The 23,626-nt window shown below is 40.4% G+C and overlaps 1 protein-coding gene across 15 annotated transcripts in view; it reads right to left on the reverse strand.

The window, feature by feature from the left end:
• ATP6V0A1 (ATPase H+ transporting V0 subunit a1) overlaps nucleotides 1-23,626 on the reverse strand; it is a 53,703-nt gene that overhangs the window by 24,114 nt on the left and 5,963 nt on the right. For 8 of the 15 annotated variants that reach the window (XR_011522997.1, XR_011522996.1, XR_011522998.1 and 5 more), the window contains 9 exons: nucleotides 17,940-18,018; nucleotides 16,687-16,784; nucleotides 15,993-16,121; nucleotides 10,231-10,334; nucleotides 9,770-9,896; nucleotides 7,046-7,128; nucleotides 6,352-6,445; nucleotides 3,146-3,358; nucleotides 788-938 (listed from right to left, as the gene is read on the reverse strand). Coding sequence is in view for 8 of the 15 variants with exons in the window: in XM_070560432.1 (XP_070416533.1) it covers nucleotides 788-938; nucleotides 3,146-3,358; nucleotides 6,352-6,445; nucleotides 7,046-7,128; nucleotides 9,770-9,896; nucleotides 10,231-10,334; nucleotides 15,993-16,121; nucleotides 16,687-16,784; nucleotides 17,940-18,018 (1,078 nt within the window). In the remaining 7 variants the exon portion in view is untranslated. The remainder of the gene's footprint in view (nucleotides 1-787; nucleotides 939-3,145; nucleotides 3,359-6,351; nucleotides 6,446-7,045; nucleotides 7,129-9,769; nucleotides 9,897-10,230; nucleotides 10,335-15,992; nucleotides 16,122-16,686; nucleotides 16,785-17,939; nucleotides 18,019-23,626) is intronic. The other 7 variants (XR_011523001.1, XR_011523000.1, XR_011523002.1 and 4 more) reach the window with 1 other exon arrangement.

Raw genomic sequence — 23,626 nt, forward strand, 5'->3', positions numbered from 1 at the left:
ATTCCCAAGCTGGTGTTCAGACGGACTCCCCGAGAAAATCTTCCACTGCAGGATCTGCATACCCCCACGAATCAGCTCTGATGGCATTTGAGCTACTGCTGGCATTTCAAACAAAGAACACAGGAAATGAAAGTCCTGTCTCGAGCCTTGGCAACAGCGTGGTTGGTTCTTCCTCTTTTCTAACCCCCAGGACACTGCTCTGGGGCAGGCCAGCTTTCTTCTCCTGTGCAGCAACCAGCTGAATAAAGCTACTGGTTAAGTGGGAGAAAGCCCAGAACCAAGAGCAAAGCAGGTCCCCCAGGAGGCCCAACTGAAAATGAATTCCCAGACTCTTGATTTAATGATTAACTCTCCAAACAGAGGAAAAATCTGCCTTGTGCCTAAAACAGTCAACAACTGCTATATTTTCTCTGTACAAACTGGAACAGGGAAGCCACCTTAAAATATCAGATATCTTGGAAAAAACTTTCTGCTTAAAGCAGTTCCTGCAAACAGCGTGCTAGAGAAGGCCAAGTGTTTCCTAGCAGTGAGGGTGCACAGAAGAATCCAATGCACTGAGGTCACTCCTATAAAATTCCTATAAATCCTCCTCTTACAGGAGTGCCACTCAAAGAGAAATCTCAACTCTCCATGTCCAAACAGGCACCTCTTACAGGGACTACACTGGAGCTGAGGTCTTCACAACATCTTTAATTTTAATCCAGTTGTTCAATAGGATTTAAAGTAAGGCATTAAAAGAAACAACAAACAACAAAACCTCTAGAGGGAAAGATTCAAGCTTTTGCACCTGGATTTATCTCTCGGTAAGTTCCAATTCCATAAGCATCTACTATGTTCTGAAAGCCATAAGTGAACTTGTTCGTTTTGTTATAGGTTGGGGGAGTCTGGTTTGTCTGCATCCTGTTCAAAATGGAGGGCACGGTGGAGCCACTGTGTTCCTGGGAAACATTAAGCACATATATCAAAATTAGTTTATCCTCCTAACTGTGGCGGTCGTTACACAAGTGTATATATTTATCAAAACTCATCAAACTGTACACATAAAATACGTGTATTTCATTTTATGTAAATTATATCTTAGTCTTTCCCAGTCTTTAGGGAAACTCCAACTAGGTACAAAATTTACAATGAAAGATTTAAATGCAGTCTTAGGAAGAATTTCCTTACTATGAAAAAAATTTGATTCTAAAATGTTTAACCAAAGAAAACGTGGTACTTCCTTTTCGGGAGACATCCTTACTTGCTGTTCTATAAATATCCTTGTTCACTCTTTCTCTTATGGGAGAAGCGAAGCTATTCTCTGACTCTGCTCCTTCGCCACCTACACTTAACTCCCTAATCTTCTGCAGTCTAGCTGAGCACGCTTATTGAAAGGGGTTGGCTCATCACCAGATCCAAAGGTCTGTTCTCCTATATACAAGCCCCAACACTGGAAATCTTCCTCTTCTTTGGTGAAAATCTGTCTTCCTTAGGAGTTCCCCTCCTGCTCACTAACCACTCCTTTTCTGGCTCTTCCTCCTCTGCCTATAACACTGTAGGGCTCCCAAGGTTCTATCTTTAGCCTCCTTATTTTCTCTCTTGGAGGTCTCACTCCCTCCCACTCTCATGAACCCCCCTTCTTTCATTTTGCCCTTTCTATTGAGAACCCATCCCATTATCTTCTTGATAATACCATGTGGATTTCTTTTCTTTTCTTTTCTTTTTTTCCTGAGGAAGATTAGCCCTGAGCTAACTACTGCCAATCCTCCTCTTTTTCCTGAGGAAGACTGGCCCTGAGCTAACATCTGTGCCCATCTTCCTCTACTTTATACGTGGGACACCTACCACAGCATGGCTTTTTGCCAAGCGGTGCCATGTCCACACCCAGGATCCAAACCAGCAAACCCTGGGCCGCCAAGAAGCGGAAAGTGCAAACTTCATCACTGTGCCACCGGGCCGGCCCCTACCATGTGAATTTCAATCCATCCCTTCAATGTGATTGAACCAAACTTACCATCTTTCCCCTCTCAATAAGTTTCTCTTGCTTAACTTTCACTTCCATTAATGGAACCATTATTCTACCAGCACCTCAGCTTTGATGCCTCAGAAACATTTTAAATTTTTCTCCTTGTATTTCTCCTGCAGGTTGCTAGAAACCAGGTATACCTATTGATACTTCCTTCAGAATATCTCACAAATTCATCACTATTTTTTCCCCATTGTCAGGTCTTACCCTAGGGTCCTTATCGCTTACTACTCTACGTTTACAATAACCTCCTAAGTGAACCCCCACCTATCGACACTCTAATCCCCAACCCAACCTAGACACTATCAATGGATGACCCCTCCAAAACTCCGCTTTGATCATGTCCTTTCACTGCTAAGTAACTTCAACGCCTCTCTACCTCCTCTAGAATAAAATTTAGACTTCTAACCTGGTACTTAAAAACCCTTCATAGTTAGCTTCCAATCTACCTGATCCAGGTTTACCTCCTACTCTTTCGGCTCACCCATTAAAATTCCTGTTCCTGCCCGAACATGCACAGTTGCCCTGTACTTCCTGCCTTTGTCCATATTGCTTTCTTCTTGTCATTGCCAATGGACATTTTACTCGTTCTTCAAAGCCCTAATTAAACGTCACCTTCTTCTTGAAGCTTTTTCTGATCATCTTAGTTGGAAAAGCTAGCACCCTCCCTCCACACACATACACCACTCTTAGCAAAGACTGTCTTGTAACTGCATGTCCGCCTCTCCAAGTAAATCGTAGGACACTTGAAGGCATATTTTTTTACATCTCTGTACCTCATGGTGCCTAGATCAGTGCCCTGCACAGAGCAGCTCTAACTATTGAACAGGACTGCTAGTGTTACATTACAAAAGTAGTCTAAGGGACAGAGAGTGGATCAGGAAACTGATGTTCTGGTTGTGAGCTACCCTGAAGATTTACGGGTATATGATGATGAAGTCATTTAAACTTTTTTTAACTGCAGTTTCCGTATCTGGAAAAGAAGGATATAAGAAATGTAATGTCAGGATACAAGATGAGTACAAGATGAGCATATTTCTGAAAGTAAAAATGCCATACAAATGTAACTGGTTAATGTTACTGTTGATGGGAACTTCTCTTCTTGGCCATACGCTGCACTGCTGGCTGTGGGGGACTCACCGTGCCCCTTCTGAGTGCAAACTGGATGGAGTCGAGGTCAGTGACGGGGCACCAGACCTCCGCAATCAGACACTTCTGGGTTACATCTATATTGCAGAGGTTCAGAGTATGATAGATGGCCTTCATCTTCCGTACTTTGATGAACCAGACACGGATGTTCTTAGCAGCTGCCTGCAGAACCCTCTGGCGGTGATCTTCTGTTTGATTCAGAACCTTTTGGGAGATAAAGAACAAGGGAGGAATCCTTCTAACATTAGTCTTAGATCTCAGGACATGAATGGCAAAGAGGCACGTCTTTCTGAAAAGGGTCACCAGTGATCTGTTTTCTGTTTTTTAATTCCTCTGGCTAGAATGGGCTTTTTCTTTTTCTCTTTTTTTTTTTTTTTTTCCAAATTACAAGAAATTAGAGTTCTAGCTATTAACATTCATCTTCATTTAGCTTCAAGGTGAAGAGAAACCTGAGAACACGGTTTTTAGCTTTTCTCTCTATATTTATTATCACCAAATCCATGGCACAACAATGTAGGTCATTGGCTTTTACTTGGATCATTAAAGAGTGATGACTTTCCACATGGAGCCTGTAACTCAGACTTGAAGAAGTCAGCCCAGAACTGACCGGCCCAGGAACTGACAAAGTAATAAATCCATACGTAAGAACAGAAGCTGCAGAATCCCCTGACCATTAGCCAGCATCAGAGACCGGTGGGAAAGAGGCAGTGCTGAACACCATCGTCTGCCGATAGGAAGAAAGACTCCGTGCCCGGGAACAGGAGAGAGGAGACACTGCGGGGTCAGGAGGACCCATGGGCTCTAGAGGAGATGTAGACTGCCACATAGACTGTCATCACGGAGCGGACAGGGCTTTCTCTTTCTGTCAGGTTTCTTAAGTGGAAAAAGTTTCAGTGCTGACCCTTTGGAAAGCAGTACAGATTTCCTGCAGAGGAACCACACTGCCAAGACTAGAGTGGGAGGAAAGGGCAGGGACATTTTACATTCTACTGCCTTATTTATCGTTAAATATTAAAGATTTCAATAGCAGGAGAGGGGCTAAGCCAAAACTGGGCAAGCAACCCACCAATCACACTTCTGCATGAGAATCTATCTTAAATCTCCACATTTCTTTGAAGAGGAAAAAGCTATGTGCTAACCATTTTAGCTTAAGTCTTCATCACAGCTGGCTCTTCAAGTCAGTACAGAAAAAAAGCAGCAGCTACTCCCTGAAAAACTGTCTTGGGCAGTAGAAGGTGACTTCCATAGCGGGAAAAAAATGCCACGGCCTGCTATGGAAACTCTTGTATCACTTGAGAATAAAGGAACAAAGCTACTTTCTCTCCTTCTGGCTGACAATTTTACAATTACTATTAAAACTTCTGGAAAGATGCTAAATAAACTTGCAAGCAACATTCTATTTGCTTGTCTCTTTCCCTGTCTCCCAGCACCACATCTTACTCCTTGGTATTCAATTCCTTTTTAAAGTTTCAGTGCACACAGCTAGGTGTTTCAAAAGTCAAAGTCTGGTCATTTATAACGACGACTGCATATGCTCTTTAAAATCTACCCATAGCCTGGGAAGGGATAAGAAAGCCCTAGAAGCCAGAATGTACTAACATGGCCTATCACCCACCAGCAGTTCTAAAAATCTCTCTTCCCTTGGTTAAACAGATAAATGTATCTAAGGGAGTTGGCAATAGGTCAAGCCGGTGGGTCACATACAATAGACGTTCGAGGGAAAGATGAGAAAGGGAGTTGAAATGGGAGTTACAACCTATCTCTGACAATTCTGCCACTCCTGGAAAGAACTGCCTTTGGGATTGAATATGTTTATTTTTGTTTCAAGGGGGCAATCATCACATTCTTTCAACAGGGATCAAAGCTCCAACTGGCCACCCTTTTCCTTCCATGTACACATATATCATGATTCCCTCCTTAGAACCCTGTGACAACCATGGTGCGTGCACGCCACACACACTGCGATCTGGTAAAAATCGCACAAAATCTCTTCTTGGGTACGAGAGTTACACCAGGGCTCTTTGGCTAACCTGTGTGGTTAAGATCCAAGGTGACCAGAAGAATACACACCAAGCTGTTAGGAGTGGCTGCCTCTGGAGGGGGAGAGTCTGTGTGAGGGGGCAGAATTGACTTTATATGTACTTCTGTATTACTTGATTTTTTTTTTGAACTAATCATATTTTTTTAAATTATAAAGTACATCTCAGGCGCCAGGCCTGTGGCTGAGTGGTTAAGTTCGTGCGCTCCATTTCAGCAGCCCAGGGTTTCACCAGTTTGGATCCTGGGCGTGGACATGGCACAGCTCATCAGGCCATGCTGAGGCGGCGTCCCACATGCCACAACCAGAGGCACTCGCAATTAGAATATACAGCTATGTACTGGGGGGCTTTGGGGAGAAGAAGAAGAAGATTGGCAACAGATGTTAGCTCAGGTGACAATCTTTAAAAAAAAAGAAGGAAAAAAGAATATCTCAGATTCACCAGGAGGGGAATTGTATACTCTCAACAACGATTTCAGAGGCATAGAATTTCTGTCTCATTTGAGGATGATTAATGCTTTTTTTTTTTGCTGAGAATGCTTTGCCCTGAGCTAACATCTGGTGCCAATCTTCCTCTTTCTGTACGTGAGCCACCACCAGATCATGGCCACTGACAGATGAGTGGTCTAGGTCTGCACCCAGGAACCGAACCCAGGCCACTGAAACAGAACACACTGAACTTAACCACTAGGCTACCAGGGCTGGCCCTGATTAATGCCTTTTTTTTTTTGAGGAAGATTAGCCCTGAGCTAACATCTACTGCCAAGCCTTCTTTCTGCTGAGGAAGACCAGCCCTGAGCCAACATCCGTGCCCATCCTCCTCCACTCCATACGTGGGACGCCTACCACAGCATGGCTTGCCAAGTGGTGCTATGTCCGCACCCGGAATCTGAACCAGTGAACCCCAGGCCACCGAAGTGGAGCGTGCGCACCCAACCACTGCACAACCAGGCCAGCCCTGATTAATGCTATTTTTAACAGTCATTCCCTGAAACTTTTCCCCAGCTCCCAGATAGACATATTACCTACGGATATTTCTTTTCTTGGTACCCTGGGCTGCTACAGGTGCCTAATAGACTAACTGATAGTGTTTCAAGGAAGCGGAACAGTCTTCTGTTGTAGCATTTCACAACAACAAATTCCCTCCAGCCCTCTGTACCATTTGGAGATCGTCAATCCTGGTATTAACTCCAGAAGCCATTTCCTTCCTCTCCTGTGGCGTCTCAGGACAGGGATACAGTGAGGCTCGGAACCTGGAACGTACAGACACAGCCTGAGAAACACTGAAATTTCTTAACCTATGCCATTTAAATAATCTCATAAAGTAATCCTAATTTACTAGAAGAACCAAAACAGGATTAGTTCAGACTGATGCACTAATCAATAATCATTATTTATGGGAAGTGGCCTACAGACAGAACAGCAAAATCTGAACTATGCTGACATTCTCTGAAACTACTGAATTCCCTTAGATTAAAAAAAAAAGCCAGTATTACAAGTTATATCATAAATTATTGGAGACAAATGGCACGGAAAAAAGATCTTATGGGCAGAATTTCAGCAAAGCTTAAGAGAACAGTGCCTATGGCACACTGCTGGGTGTGCAGACCCACTGTCCCAGAACAACATAGCATTTATAAACCATGAGTCCTAATTACTTTTTTCCAAGGAAAGGAAACTGTGGTTTTGATGGTACTTTTAAAAAATGAACTTAGGCTATTTCTAATTGTTTAAAATAGCTCTAACATTATTAAAAGATCTATTCACTGTGTCCAGGTAGAAGAAAAGGGTTTGTGTTTCACTATTCTGTTAGGTACGTGGCTGTGCCCTCGGGGCAGGCACGCTTCTCTTACCCTTCACAGATTTTCTTGACTCTGTTTTTCAGCTGATCGCCTTGGAAGAAAATGATGAACACAGATTTGTGCACGTAGTCACCCTAGGCCCCAAACCAAAAACCGAGAGTTCAGGCTTCTAATGTGGAAAAAACTTGTTTTTTTTTTTCCTTTGATTTTGAGGACAATTAGCCCTGAGCTAACATCTGCTGCCAATCCTCTTCTTTTTGCTGAGGAAGACTGGCCCTGAGCTAACATTGGTGCCCATCTTCCTCCACTTTATATGTGGGACGCCTGCCATAGCACGGCTTGCCAAGCAGTGTCATGTCTGCACCCGGGATCTGAACCGGCGAACCCCGGGCCACAGAGAAGTGGAATGTTCGAACTTAACCACTGCGCCACTGGGCCAGCCCCCGAAAACTTCTTAAATAACTTAACTTTCTTGGTGATACACAAACAACAGAAATCCTTTAAGGATATGGCAACCCTGTACTTTAACCACTCTCCTCAAACCATTTCTTAAGCTCCACTACAACATTTGCCCTGTGATCTCTAATTCACAAAAATCTTCCTGCATTTGTTTTTAAACTCAATGAGGAGCTTGAGATGGATGCTAAGATGATTCTCCTCTTAGCACAACTTGGCCCTATTTACCAATTCAACATCAAATCTTATGTTGCCTGAATGACAAAAGTATAGAGGACAGAAAGGAGAAGGAAGCCATTCCTGCCTGTCGCATGCTTAGAAATTCCCAGATAAAGGGGACTGAATAACTACAAGGAACTGAGTAGCTGGGAAGAATGCTGACGCAGAATCATGATTCACGCTAATTTAGACTTTAGGCGACAGGAGGAAGGCAATTTCGAATACCAAGTTTACACCTGAAGTCTGGTGCAAGGACTAGATGGAAAGATCAGAAAAATAAGCTACACTGGGTGTTAATCAGGATTGTCTCTAGTTGCCTTATTTTCTCATACTACTATAGAGCATTTATAATAAGATGTCACAAACAAACTTTAAAGGGATATAAGGGATAAAGAATAAAGAAAATAAGGCTGAAGAGTCTTAAATTCCTAAATTGTCTAGGAATAAACTAGAGCACATTCTTTGGGCAGCTGTTCTGCTGTAGCTCTCAAGACTCCCTCTTTCCTTGATTTGTTGATAAAATAATGTTTCTGTTGCCCAGAAACCCGGCTGAATATTCCTGAGAACAGTTTCACATGAGGTGTGACTGCAGACTGCAATGTCTCTACACCCAAGGACAGCTTTCAGTAAGGCTGAAAAAGTGCTCCTCCGGTGAGGGGGCTCACTGTAACCCAAGTGTTTCCACACTCCTGCTTAGGACTGAGAATAAAAACCATACAGACACATCATTTTTAGCTGCATGACCCACCCATTCTGAGAAGTCTCACAATTCAATCTTCCTTCTTAGGTAGAGCAAAGAATACTAATTTAAGAAATCCAAGAGATAATCTGAAACAGAAAAAGCCAACTCCAGGCTTCTAAATAATACTAATATAAAAAAAGTGAAGTAGGGGCCAGCCTGGTGGCACGGTGGTTAAGCTCATGTGTTCCACTTTGGCGGCCCAGGGTTCACCGGTTGGATCCTGGACACGGACCTATGCACCACTTATCAAGCCATGCTGTGGCAGTCGTCCCACATATAAAAAATGGAGGAAGATGGGTACGAATATCAGCTCAGGGCCAATCTTCCTCAGCAAAAAGAGGAGGATTGGCAGCAGATGTTAGCTCAGGGCTAATTGTCCTTAAAAAGGAAAAAAAAAAGTGAAGTAAATTTTTTGCAGAACATTTAATCTTCTTTGCTTGTGATTCCTGAAATCAGGACTCACCACACTTAATGTAGGTTTATGTTAACAACTCTGTCCCTTTACGTCAAATGCCAAGATTTTAAGCCATTCCTTTTTTCTAAAGCATCAGGTGGGGAAGATCATCTTATCTTGCACAATGTATATTTTTAAACTAAGTCTCTAAATTTCCCAATAAACAAGTAGACAAAAAGCCTTAAGAACTAAAATTTCATCAACTTACAAAGATCACAGTTTAGGAAATCTCTCCTTTCTTTTTTTTTAAAAAAGATTGGCACCTGAGTTAACATCTGTTGCCAATCTTCTTTTTTTTCCTTTTCCCCAAAGCCCCCCAATACATAGCTGTATATTCTAGTTGTAGGTCCTTCTGGCTCTGCTATGTGGGACATCGCCTCAGTGTGACTCCATGAGTGGTACTAGGTCTGCACCCAGGATCTGAACCTGCGAAGCTCTGGGCCGCCTAAGCGGAGTGTACGAACTTAACCACTCTGCCACAGGGTTGGCTCCCTCTCCTCTTTTTGCACATGGATATTATCAAACTTGGAACCAGATGTCTTGCTTTAAATTAACTTTCATAGAAAGCTAATTTTCTTTTGGTCCCAGATAAGTAACAGAAAACACATAAAGCTAAAAATAAGCTTCCAAATAAAAGTTAAAATAACTGGAAAAAACATATTTCCAATCAAAATAATACCTAATGAGTAAGACTTGAAAACGTATATGTCACGTATACATCATATGTACACATATGACAGAAGTTAAGAGGGAAAGAACAATCCTTCAAATTCACAGGTCAAAGCAGGGGTAAACACAACGGCTCCTCTGTGGGAGGGTCAGATTCAGGTGGCACCACGTTGTGTTACTGCTTTGAGCTCCCTTTACAAGACCTACTCCATGGGACGCAATTTCCTTGTCTTACAGTCACAGGATCCTCCAGGGGGTTCTCGATTTCAGCCTGTCGCAGGAATACATTCCCCCGGCACACCCGCCAAAGCATGCGCTCAAAAGTAGGGATGCGCTCCCGGTTAATCACACCAGCCACGAAGCTGTGGGGAGAAGAGCCAGATAGGGAACTCTATTCCATGCCATGGGATGGAAGGCTTTAAGACAAAGAAGGCAAGTGAGAGGAGGGGGGCAAAGATGACAAATGTGAGGCTATGCATTGTTATGGCAAAAGGGCTGTCAAGTCTTATTCCTGGACCCAGCAGAGGGTTGACAGAACAACTCAGGAACTGAATCCAAAGTGACTTAGGAACACCTCTCAACAGGCTAAGAAGAGAGTGTATCCTGGGAGCAAGTGAATGCTCAGCCTCACTGCTCTTTTGAACAGCAAAAATGAGCATGACCACACTGTGTACAGGGGATAGGAGTGGTACTTACCCAAGTCTTAAAGGTGTGCCTCTTCCCATCTCACTTGGCTCCAAGAGGGACGAGGACTCTTCCAACAGATCTGGATCCGCCATCTGCTGATGATGCAATTCAGCCTGAATTCACAAATCAATTAATATCTAATGAAAATAGTTAGTGGCATGCAGGGAACGAGGAACCAGGAGATAAGTTCAGAAAATAAAGATGAAAAAAGAAAAAAAACACCAAAAGAGAAGACATACCCACAATAGGAAGATAAGAATGGAGAAGAAAACAAAGGAAAGAAACAAGAGGTAAAGAAAGCAGAACAGCCCCAGTAAAGCATCTGGGGAAATGGTTTTAGAAATAAGGAATAAGGAATAAAGAAAAAACTTTAAATGATGGTGATATATATAAATCTGTTACTTGGTGGAAGCCATTTTACCTCGTAGGTTTCCCTGAATGAGCCATCAAAGTACCAGGAACTACCTCTGCATGTGGATGAGCTGAAGTGTTCCTTCCTTCCGAGCAAAAACAAGGCAGCTCTGCAAATACTCTCAACATCAAATTTCTAGGTGGCTACAAACTAGAATTTTCCCTGTGTGAGAATGTGAAAGATGGAGACTCTCTTTCCAAGGAAGAAAGGAAGGCCCCATCACCATCTTAAACACACTGTGATCTGGAGAAAGACCAAAGGGGCATCTCCAGACACCTAGGTTTTTGACGCTCTTAAAAACTCAGAACGTGACAAGTTTCAGCATGGCCACTATACAAAATGCTCTAAATCATGGGATTTAAAGAGTATTTCTTTCTCCAAAAGGATAAGAAACACAATAGCAGGCCTGGGCCTCCACTGCATCCGTAAAGGCAAGAAAAAGTGAAAACGTATCTAAGAACGTTAAAATGTTCATGTAGGCTTTACAGTTTAAGGATTCTCGAGAACACAGCTTAAGGCAACAATCTAAAACAAGTAAAGTGAAGAAAAGCAACAGATTATAAGCCAATATAGAGCTCACGGGCTGGTTTGTTTAGATTTAAAATGATTTCCACCATGACAGTTTATACAATGAAATGAAGGAGAGGGGCTTTCTCAGATGTAGGTCTCTATTTCTAGTCTCCCTCTAAGCTACACATCTGACCACCTTTTATTTTCAGCAGAAAGGAAACAAAACAGAGGCCAACTGACTTCTCGACTGCCTGATCTAGCCAACCGTAATAGCCAACGCACTCCTTGTTTGACCAAAGACTAGAAGTAAGCCAGAACAATCTTCCTTTTCAAAAGCAAAACTATACAAAAAGTTAGGACAATTTTTTTCTATCACTTTCATTCCAAATTCCCATTTGATTCTACTCCTGTCAACCCTGCTATCAAAAAGTGCCATATTGGGAAACTCACTTGATAAAATCATTAATGTAACGGTAGAAGAGGGAGGAAAAAACTGAGTATAAACCAGAGGTAGGGGTCAGCCCGGTGGCTCAGCAGTTAAGTTCGGATGTTCTGCTTTGCTGGCCCAGGGTTCGCTGGTTCGGATCCTGGGCAGGGACCTACACACCGCTGATCAAGCCATGCTGTGGCAGGCATCCCACATATAAAAAACAGAGGAAGATGGGCATGGATATTAGCTCAGGGCCAATCTTTCTCAGCAAAAAGAGGAGGATTGGCAGCAGATGTTAGCTCAGGGCTAATCTTCCTCAATAAGTAAATCAACCAACCAACCAAACAGATGGTAAGTCTGAAAGCCTAAAAAAGTGAAAAGCAATTGTTTCGGGAAGCAAATTCTAGAAGCAGACTCAACATTGATTTAAAAAAAACAAAAAAGGGAAGGGCAGGCACTGAATACACCAGAAACGCAGAAAAATACTATCATGAGATTTGGAAAAGTTGAAGAAGAGATAATGGGGCCACAGGTTACCACTCGCTGTCATATGGAAGTTTAGGGGGCTCTTTTTGTTTCTACTTAAAATCGAATCATCTGACTGCAAGCCACAGGCAACTAGTTTTGAGGATCCAGACGACTACAGCATTTCAACTTGCTCTTGGGACATCCCTTGGCACAAATCACTGAAACTGACTGCTACTCACAAGACCCCCGCCTCCTTCCGTGCACAGCTCACAAGACCTGGATTAAGTAAACCCTGAAGATCAGACTCAGTGCAAAACAGATGTGCTCTAAAGGGGACAACTGATGGAATAGCAACTAGCACTTGGCAACTAGACTACTCCAAAGACTGTATCTGGGACTCTCTGGGTATAAAAAAACCAACAGAATTAAAGTTGAATAGAAATAAATTGCAATAATATTCTAATTACTAATTTCACTACCTCATACTTAAGAACCCTAAATCTTAGAGAAAAAGTTAAACAATTTTTAAATAAAATAATTGTGCCTGATGGGAAACTCAGATGACCAGAGCCACTAACTGAGGGCCTTTAAAGCAATCTCTAAAAGCACGTCATCGAGTATCTAAATCCTAATCTGGTTCCTCTAATAACAATAACAACACTGCCACTGTTCCTCTAATTACCTGCTATGCCCTTTGGCTTACCCCTTCCCCCATCAGAATACTGAAACCATGCCTTGAAAAAGGAAGTCACAGAACTTCAGTAGCTCTATGTCCACACTTAAGCAGAGGCAGCACATCCAGTTCAAGCTACGTTAATTACCAAGAACAAACACTTGTACTTCCACCTACTTTAGACAGAAATTACATTTCATCACCTACGGTATTCACCCAAGCCTGGAAGGAGATGGCAGATGGGAAAGAAAAGTAAAGAAAGCAGATGGGTGGAAAACTCAGAGGGAAAGTAAGGCAAGAATCTGCATGCCATTAACCATTACTTTTCCAGTCTTCTTTACGTTCTCATATGCTATGGTGCTTATGGTAAAAGATGCAGAGAAATCTCTCCAGCTCTTACAGTTCTTCATAAGCAAGAAGACTGAGAAAAGGATAATCATTAACAAGTCATTTTAAATGCTCTGGATAAGAATTGGCTAAGTCGAATCTGTAATCATCTTAAATCATAAGAATATTCAACATATGTTTACTTTTCCCCTTCTACACACCCTGCCAATCATAACCCATATGCCTAAAGATGGAAAGAATCATTTTCTGATTTAGCCTTTTCCTGCTAACTCATTATTAGAAATTAGTGATCATATTCACCAAATCATATAAAAAAGGATTTAAAATTGGTAGTGTTTTAGGCCATTTGCAAATATCATAATTTCAGGCATGGAAGAAAATCTCATGAAAAACCTAAGTTCCTGAGATTTAAGAGTCCAGGTTTCCTTATCTTTTGCATTATTTAACACTCGCACTTGCACATGCAGACATGCTGCTCTGTGAGGCTTTGTCTCCTGTTCAGCAAAAGCAGGGCAAGACACGGACTCTTGCCAGTGAGAGTGAAGAGAAGAGGAAAGGAAGGCAGTGTGGCTCTTGCCAGAAGACTTTCTGCACTGTGGTGAGGGTGCTAGGAATGAGAGGGGCTGATGACAAAAGCAGCAGCAGAACCTCTCATAGCCTGGCCTCTAGTCCAAAAGTACTTCCGGAGATTAAAAAGCAAAAGTTTTGCATGAGTAGGAGGGGCAAACAACCCACCACGGCAGGGCACAGAAGGTCATGGAGACGTAAAGCCTGCCTTATCAGGATGGGCATTTCATGTTTAGACTTAAAAATCACAAAGAAAATTCCTAAATCCAAAACTTACGATTTTAAAACCTTACATCATCTTTCCAAGTGGTTCCCCTTGTATTTACTATTTTTTTAATTCTAAAATTAACTATTTAAATAACTATTTCCCTGAAGGGAGACCATTTGTTAGTCTTTATTCAGAATTTCTCCCAGAATGAACTAGATACAAAGCCAGTCCAATCCTTAAACTCAGTTGGTTATGAAAGACATTTTCATATACGTCAGCAACATCCCAGCAGTAAACTAAAGGCTATATCAAAAGGGAAAAAAGTGGGAGAAAGCAAAAGAATTTAGTCCCACATGATGTTAAAAAAAGTAGCTAAGCTTTGATCTTGAGGCCAGGTTTACACCGGATTGTGGGCAGCAGCTTGGACACATTTAGAAAGGCACCCATCTGTGAGCACAAGAAGGCACTGTGTGCGGGGATATTTCCTGATACGACTAAGTGATATATTCCCTGAACATGGGGACCACGTCTTACTCATCTTATGCCTCACAAAGAGTAGGTGTTCATCAAATGCTCAGTGAATTAAGGAATATAAATACAATAATGTTTAGGCAGTGAGCATACTCGAATTCCAGATTATTTGTTCCTTAAGACCATATGGCATAAGTGGTCATACCTGTTGCAAAAGGCCTGAAACACTTCGAAAGAGTTAATCACACTGTCCCACGCCCTCTAATGTGACTTTGGGGGCTGGTCAAATAAGTTACCATCAGTCTCAAAATTCAAAACTCAGTGAGCAAGCTGAATATTCACACCAAACCTCTCTTGATACTTAGCCAGATTCTGATTCTTAAGAGGACCAGGCAATTAAATTCATAGGAGCTTCTCCCCTTTCCCTCTCCCCAGCAGATCTTTTTAATTATCACGGCTTCTCTGAGTCAAATCCTTAGTTACTGAGGAATGTAGCACATCTTCAGCTGTCTCTAGCCCGGTGTTTCTCAAACCAGGGTGCCTCAGAATCACCTTGTAAAAACAGATTGCTGGGGCCCACCCTCAGAGTTTCTGATATAAAAAGTGTGGGGTGGGGACTGATAATTTGCATTCTGACAAGTTCCCAGGTGAGGCTAATGCTGCTGGTTGGCAAACCCCTGCTCCAGTCTAGAGTACTATGGAGAGCTATTCTTTCCTCAAAAGACAGAAATTAAAAGTAGAACTGAGAACATATGAGACACTAACTAAATAGGGCCTTCTATTTTTTTAAAAGCTTTGCCACAATTTTTTTGTCAAGCAAAGGAAATAAAGAACTTTATGAAAAGGCACACCGAACAGTGACTGGAACAATCTTTGACGTGCCTGATGTTGCTAATCTGGTGGCAAAGACATTTGTAAAAAAGAGAGTTATCCATATCCTAGGCCATCAGAAAAAGCACATCCAGGCCAAAATGGAGAGTAAGACTCCTCCCCAGGTTTAATCAGGAGAAAGAAGCCTTCTAAAAGCCTTGTTCCAAATCCTTTCCATGGGGTGACCTCAGCAAGCCGTCACTGGCAGCTTAGTCACCTACATTTTCAACCCAAGGGCTTATTAACATTTTTCCCGATAAGGTAATGCAGTTGTGTTTATGTGAAAATCCAAGAATTCCTACCAATATTTCCATACAACATAAGGAAAACCTCTTTAAAAATTAAAGTGTGACATGTGCTATCCGAAGTACTTAAAAATGTGCTCAAAGGTTGATAAGCAAACAGAAAATAAAAATTTAAATTTGATGACAAAAGGTTTGGAGAGTTAGCCTTTGTTATAATTTCATGTATAACCAAATGTTTCTTGTTGCTTCAACTTTAACCTTAAGTATTTACTTACCTTAAAATACAATGTAAAAATTTTAACTAACTACGTTTATACAACTCCTTTAGGATTCCTTTTCCCATCTTGAGATGAAAAATTGCAGAAAATGCAAAAATATACAAAACCATGGCTGGCTGTGTACTGCATGAAAAATGGAACATAATCTGATATTTGTTCAACTAAAACAGGGTGTAAAAATGGTATTGCTTTCAAACTAGCAAATTAAAATAATTATTGGAATAAAAATATGGCCCACTTGTGCGGGTATCATACCAGCTGCTCAAATACTAAAAGAAACAATAGTCTGACCTCATCGAAAAACTGCTGAGTTTTGCGAAGTATAAATTTTAATTCCGTCAGTTCCAGGAAGTTCCTCTTCAGAGCTTCCTGGTTTGTGTTGATTTCCTTCAGTTCATTTTCAATCTTCTCAAAATTGGCCTACAGAAAAAATCAAACTATTAACTCAAACTAAGCTCAGTATGCTTGCTCTGAAAGACAGATGAATTCATTCATCCCACAGAATTCTTTCCACCCTGATGGCTCAAAGATATCTTATATCTAGCCAGAAAGGACTGCATTTTTAACAGGGCTATTTTCTCTATCAAAATTTTTGCTTAAAATGCTCTTTCTTTGCCTTTATATTTTATTACACACTTGGTAAAATTTCTCAGGGGACTTCGGATGGATAAAATAATTATTGAAAAGTCTACTGGCTATTCATTTAGTCTATGAGATTAATAAAAACTAGATAAATTGACATTAATTCAATAAGGTTCCAATAAACCAATAAAAGTTTATTTAGCGGCATGTGGTACTGTTCAAGGTACTGTTCTATACCATAAAAAAGAGAATTAATTTTAATCCCATCCACAAGAAACTTGTAATCGATAGACAATGCCTACAAGGATAGTAAGAATTCCTCTACTCTCCATCCACTCAGGAAAGTAATTGTTGCACTTAGGTAGAGAGAAACTTAACTGACTTCCTCAGAAGAGTTATTTACCTCTAAGTCAATCATGTCCCGAGGGAAGGGCACCTCTGGGTTTTCGCCAGTGTCCATAATTGGAATATTAGCTTTTCTTATCTCTTTCTCAACAAATCCTAAAATAACAGAATCAAAACATTTATGGATAGCATATGCCTGGAATTACCAATATTTGAGGAAATAATAATAGGACCTAAAACGTGCCTAAAAAGGGCTCCATTCTAAGAAAGATACTTTCACATAAAAGAAGCAGAATATGTAAATCCTTTTTTCTTCACATTCCCCGTCCTCCCACCCCACACTCTCTAAAGCATAGCTACCCCAAAAAGGGTTACCATCTCACTGCTGTCTTCTTTCCCTCTTCTGACCTTAAAACTGGTCCTTATCTAGGTTCAGTTCTCCACTTGTGTGACTACTACCCCAAAGTACGCTGGTTCTGGTGACAGACATGGTTGGCACAGTAGAGCTACAGAAGAACACAATTCCATTTGAGACTTGGCACACTAACAAGATAACTTCAGATCAAAAGGATCATTAAATTTGAAAACAATCAGGTCAGTTTTAAGTGAAACAAAACAAAACAAAAACCAAAAAGCAAGACACAGAATAAGGCCCCAAAACACCAGAAGAGAAAAGTGTTTCAGGTGACAATCACTGACTTTTTTTAGGACAGGAACCAAATTCACCTATCAGCTAAAGGAAAGCTGGCATGGTATAGTAGCAAGATCACGGGTTTTAGAGCCAGACGGAAGAACCTGGATTCAAATACTGATTCCATCACGACCACTTATGTTCTTGGGCAAGTCACTTAACCTCTCTGATCTTTGGTTTCCTCGTTTATTAAATGAGGTAACACCCATCTTAAAGGAATGTTGTGGGGAATGAATGAAATAAACATATGGTCACCCTAACTCTCAATAGAACCTTAGTAAACGTTAGTTTCTTCCTGCATAAATAGCTCAAATTAAAAGGTGACTATGCTGACATCTAAAATTGATGGTGGTTTGGGTCCTATCTCTCAGAATTCCATAATGTAGTACTGCTATAAAACCCTTCCCACAAAAAAATAACCAGTGTTTTCAGCTTGCAGCCCTGTCATCTCAAACAAGGTTTCCAGTAAGCACCACCTAGCCTAAACACCATTGTAACATCATGATTATAAGATTTTTTTCTCCTGTAGAATTTTCTTTCTTTATTAAGAGGACCAGTGTCTCTAATTTAAGACAAATGACTCATTATAGGAACATCATACAGAATCAAAATGCACATACGAAGCTTTCGATCCATTTCTTCACATCTTCTAACTTCATTCACAAATTTCCGCTGGAAAACATTCACGTCTGGATTTAACTGCAAAATAAGAACACAATATCAAACATTCAAATATTGCATCCATTTCCTTTGTTTCACAAGCAACATATCCTGCAAAGTGAAAACCCAATTTTGTGTCAATGTAAGACGTAACAACAATAAAAAGTGTCTACTGATCCTCACAATTTGCATTGGGGCCAGTCACACCAACTAAAGATAAAAACCCCTCCCTTACTGCTGCAACATATTAGTGGAATGGAGGCAAATCAGACAAAGCACTGTGGTGTAAAATGTTCTTGCCAGGCCAAACGTCTCAGTGAGCTTCCCCCATCAAAAATTTGGGTGACGGATATAACAGAAGTTCTGCCTGGTTTTCCTTCTTTCCTTCTTCCCAATCAGAAGAGACAGAAGGCAAACTTATCTTGTTCTTCTGTCCCAGAGTCATCACCTTTTAGGGGACGGCTTGGTTTATTCATTCACACATCATGAGTAATTTTCAAAGCAATGTGACAGATATTCTGGGAAATAGAAACAAGAATAAAACAAGTTCCTACTCATTAAGGAGCTTGCAATCTAGCAGAGAAGAAAGATGAACACAACCAATAAGATAGCATGTGATAAATTCCATAAAAGTAACATAACAAAAGAAAGTTACTCATAGGGGCCAGGCCCGTGGCTGAGTGGTTAAGTTCGCACGCTCCGCTGCAGTGGCCCAGGGTTTTGCCAGTTGGAATCCTGGGCGCGGACATGGCACTGCTCATCAGGCCATGCTGAGGGGGCATCCCATATGCCACAACTAGAAGGACCCACAACTAAGAATATACAACTATGTACTAGGGGGCTTTGGGGAGAAAAAAGGAAAAAAAATAAAATAAAATCTTAAAGAAAGTTACTCACTCAATACTTACGTGCCAGACACTGTATTAGGCACTACTATAAATACAAAGAATAAGATATGTCCTAGATTTGAAGAGCTACCAGTCTCAGAAGAGACAGACACAAACCAATAAATACAATTTGTTGTGATAAAAGCTATTAAAAAGTAAGTAAAGTATTGTTGGCAGTTTCTTACACAGTTAAACATACACCTAATGACTAAGCATTCCACTACTAGGTACTTGCTTAAGAGAGATGAAAACATGCTCACAGAGACTGGTATGAAATGTTCATAGCAGCCTTATTCATAATAGCCCCAAACTGGCAATGATCCAAATGTCCATCAACAGGAGAATGGATAAGGACATTGTAGTATATTCATACAATGGAATACTTCTCAGCAATAAAAAAGAATCAACTACAGATTCATGTAAAACCAGATAAATCCCAAAAACATTAGGTTGAGTGAAAAAAAGTCAGACGTAAGAGTTTATAATGTATGATTCCATTTCCATAAAGTTCAAGAACAGGCAAAAGAAATCTATAATACTAGAAATAAAAACAGTGATTACCTTCAGCGGGTGGGGAGTGACCAAAAGTGGGTACAAGGTAACTTTCTGGGCTGATGGAAGTATTCTATATCTTGATTGGGGTTATGGCTACAAAGGTATATAAATACCAAAATTATGAAACTGTACCCTTAAGGTCTATGCATTTCACTGAATAAAAATTTTACCTCCATAAAAAAGAACTGGGTGAAAAAAAACCCAAACAAACATACACAGAAGGAGTAACTAATTCTATCTTGGAGATAAAGAGAAAAAAGATGTACAAACGTAACACCTGAGCTGCGACTGTGGGGGATGAGGCCGAGTTCACCCAGCAGACGTAGGAAGAACGAAAGCGGTAAGATCATGGCGAGCGACTCAGAAACAGAAATAAACCACATACTCAGAAAAGGGGAGAAATTTACTATAGCTGAAGAGAAAGGGTATATAAAGAGCAGGAAGTAGAAGACTTTGTCCTATGGGCAATAGGGAAGCAAATGATCTGAATTTTTTTTATACTTTTTCTTTTTAAAGATTGGCACCTGAGCTAACAACTGTTGCCAATCTTTTTATTTTTCTGCTTTTTCTCCCCAAAGCCCCCGAGTACATAGTTGTATATTTCAGTTGTGGGTCCTTCTAGTTGTGGCATGTGGGACGCCGCTTCAGCATGGCCTGATGAGCGGTGCCATGTCCGTGCCCAGGATCTGAACCAGGGAAACCCTGGGCCACCGAAGCGGAGCGTGCGAACTTAACCACTCGGCCACAGGGCCGGTCCCTTTTTTATACTTTAAAGATTTACTGTTTTTAAGAATAATATTGTGTGTAAAGAATGACTGTAAGAGGGAGAAACTGCTGACAGAGAAACTAGTGAGGAAATTGTTGGTATAATAATATTAGACAGAGGGAATCTAAGGCAGAATGCATTACTAGAAATTAAGAGAATCACTACATAATAAGAACAATTCCCAGGAAGATGTGACAATTCTAAACTTGTGGGTCCATAATAAAATGTTTGTTGTTGGTTTTCTTTTCCACTGAACAGGCAGCATCTCGGCCTCTCATTCAGAAATTTGCACTTCAATAAACACAACACTCTGAAGTGAAAGTAGTTACAAGACTTCGGCTAACTTTATTGGTTTCATAATCCGGAGGCAAGGTTCAACTGAAGCCGCCCCACAGCCTGTTTCAGGAAAGGCGACCTGAAATATTCCAGTAAGGCATCTTTGAAATATTTCAAACAAAAATTAACAGAACTACAAGGATAAACAGACAAATCTGTCTACTTAGTGGGAAAAGTTAATATAACTTTTAAATTATTGACACATAAATCTACCAAATATCAATAAGGATAGAGAAAATTTGAACATAATTAATGAGCTTAATCTAATATACACACATGTATATTTTCTGTATCTACATCCAACAGTTCTCTCTTGAAGAATTCACCTATAAAAACTTACCACAAAACAGGTCATACAGTAAGTCTCAGTAAAGAATTGATACTATATAGACAATGTTCTCTGAGTACAATGCAATTAAGTTAGAAATCAACATCAAAAATACATGTTAAACAACATACTTGGAAATTCTAAAATAGTTCTAAATAATTTACAGCTCAAAGAAGAAATTATAACAAAAATCTTAAAATATTTAGAATGGAATGATAAAAAAAATCATTGAGGCAGAGATAGATTAAGTGGTTGCCAAGGGCTAGGGGGAGGGGGAGACGGGGAGTGACTGCTAATGGGTACAGGGTTTCTTTGGGGGGGGTGATGAAATGTCCTGGAATTAGCTAGTGGTGATGGTTACACAACTTTGCGAATACACTAAAAATCACCGAATTGTACACTGTAAAAGGGTGACTGTTTTGGTATATCTCAATTAAAAAAGAAGAACACAGGCAGTGGAATCAGACAATCCTGGGTACAAATCGGTGTGTCCTTGGGCAAGTTATTTTCATCTATGCCACAGGTTCCTAATCTGTAAAATGAGAATACTATGTTCCACTCTTCAAAGTAGGTTCTACTTCTCAGGGCTGTTGTGAGGATACCCGCAATAATAATGTGCAGTGCTCAGCACGGCACCTATTAAGAAATGTAAATTGTCTTTATGATTGTAAGTGTTAGACAGTAAGGGACTGAAGAGTAGAGAAGAATGGATGAGGGGACATAGCAGTCACAGAAGATTTTGAACAAGTTGAGTGAGGAAACGTCTCTTACTCAATTGTCGCTCTAAAACCCAGAGTGGTATATTTTGCAGAGACACTAGATAACAACTACTTCTTACATTGAAACCACCCATTTTAATATGTCGCATATTTTCATATTTTAAAAATATGCAAAAAAGAGTACACACACATGCTACAACATGGATGAGCCTTGAAAACATTATGCTAAATGAAAGAAGCCCATCACCAAAGACTACATATTGTATGATTCCATTCACATGAAATGTCCAGAATAGACAAATCCACAGAAACAGAAAGTAGACTGGTGGTTGCCAGGGGCTGGAAGGGAGGGAGTGGGGTTGGGAGGAAACAAGGAGTGACTGTTAATGGGTACAGGGTTTCTTGTTGGGTAATGAAAATCTTCTAAAATTGATTGTGGTGATGGTCGTACAACTTTGTGAGTATACTAAAAATCACTGAATTGTACACTTTAAATGGAAAAATTGTATGATATCTCAGTAGAGCTGTTTAAAAAAATAGTAGGAAAAAATCTGGATATGTAATTCACCAAATTAATAGATTAAAGGAGAAAAAACATGATAACCTCAACAGATGAAGAAAAGGCATTCAATAAAATTCTACAACCATTAGTGACAATAACTTTAGGAAATCAGAAATTGAAAGGAATCTACATAATCTAATAGAATTTTCCAAAAACTTAAGAGTAAATATCTTATTTAAATTGTGAAACATTAAAAAGATTCCTCTTAAAGTCAGGAGCAAGACAGGAAATGCAAGGTGACAGATACATAGCATTTTGCCCTACTTCCCAATTCTGTTCAGGGCAGCAACTGTTCAGTTGAAAAACTACATTTCTCAGACTCACTTGCAGCTGGAGTATGCCATAATTCTGGGCAACGATAAATGAGCAAAGTCTGCTGAGGATTTCTGGGAAAGGTGGTTTTGTTCTTTTGTGCTTGAGGAACACTGTCACTGAGCTAACATCTGTGCCAATCTTCCTCTATTTTGTACATGGGATGGCACCACAATGGCTTGACAAGGGGTGTGTAGGTCCATATCCGGGATCTGAACCCGCAAACCCCGGGCTGCAGAAACAGAGCCTGCAAACTTAACCACTATGCCACTGGGCTGGTCTAGGGAAAGTCTTTTTTATCCTGATAGAAGTACTTCTCCTTCCTCCTTGCACTTCCTCCTTGCTGCCTAGAACATGAGTGAAATTCCTGGAGCTGTGGAGGTGGTCATCTGTAAGGACAAAAGCTAAATGCTCAAGGATGGCCAAACAAATACAGAATGATCCTAGGATACTGATGGCAGCGTGAAGCTGGACTTCATGTTATGTGAGAAAAGTACACCACTATCACCTGGGTTTTCCGTTACATATAGCTAAACATAATCCTAACCAGTATTAGCTTGCTGTTACTCTTCTTCAGCATGTTAATGAAGGTCCCAATGTGTATGGTAAAATAAGAAAAAGAAAGAAAAGGATAAGGACTTCAAAGGAAGAAACAGCTTACTCTCTAACGGTACAGTAAAAAAAGTTCACATCAAATGTAGCAAAATGTTAACAACTAGTGAATTTACATAAGAGTTTTCAGGCTTGAAGTTTTTTTAAATAAAAATTTAGGAAAAAAGAAAATACTGATTTTCAAAAAAGAAAAATAAGCTTTTTGTATGATAATTGTAGCCAAAAGGAAAAGACAAGCCACAGACTGCAGAAGGTTATCAGAAAAGGATTAGAAAAAGATTAGCTTCCAGAATACATGAAGAACTTTTACAAATCCTGTAAGTCAATAAACAAAAGACAAGCAAACCCCACGGAAAAACAGGCAGATGATATGGGTAGATATTCATGGAAAATTAAACCCATTATGCCCTTTTAACAGATAAAAAGATACCAAATGTACTAATCTAGAAAATGAAAATTAAAACAACAATAAGATATCACTTCACACCCAGCATATTGGCAAATCTGTTTAAGTCTCAGCACAGAGGTGTTGACCCAATTGTGGAACAAGAGGAATGCTCAACCAGCAAT

Source organism: Equus przewalskii, chromosome 10, assembly GCF_037783145.1.
Source record: "Equus przewalskii isolate Varuska chromosome 10, EquPr2, whole genome shotgun sequence".
NCBI classification, from domain to species: domain Eukaryota; kingdom Metazoa; phylum Chordata; class Mammalia; order Perissodactyla; family Equidae; genus Equus; species Equus przewalskii.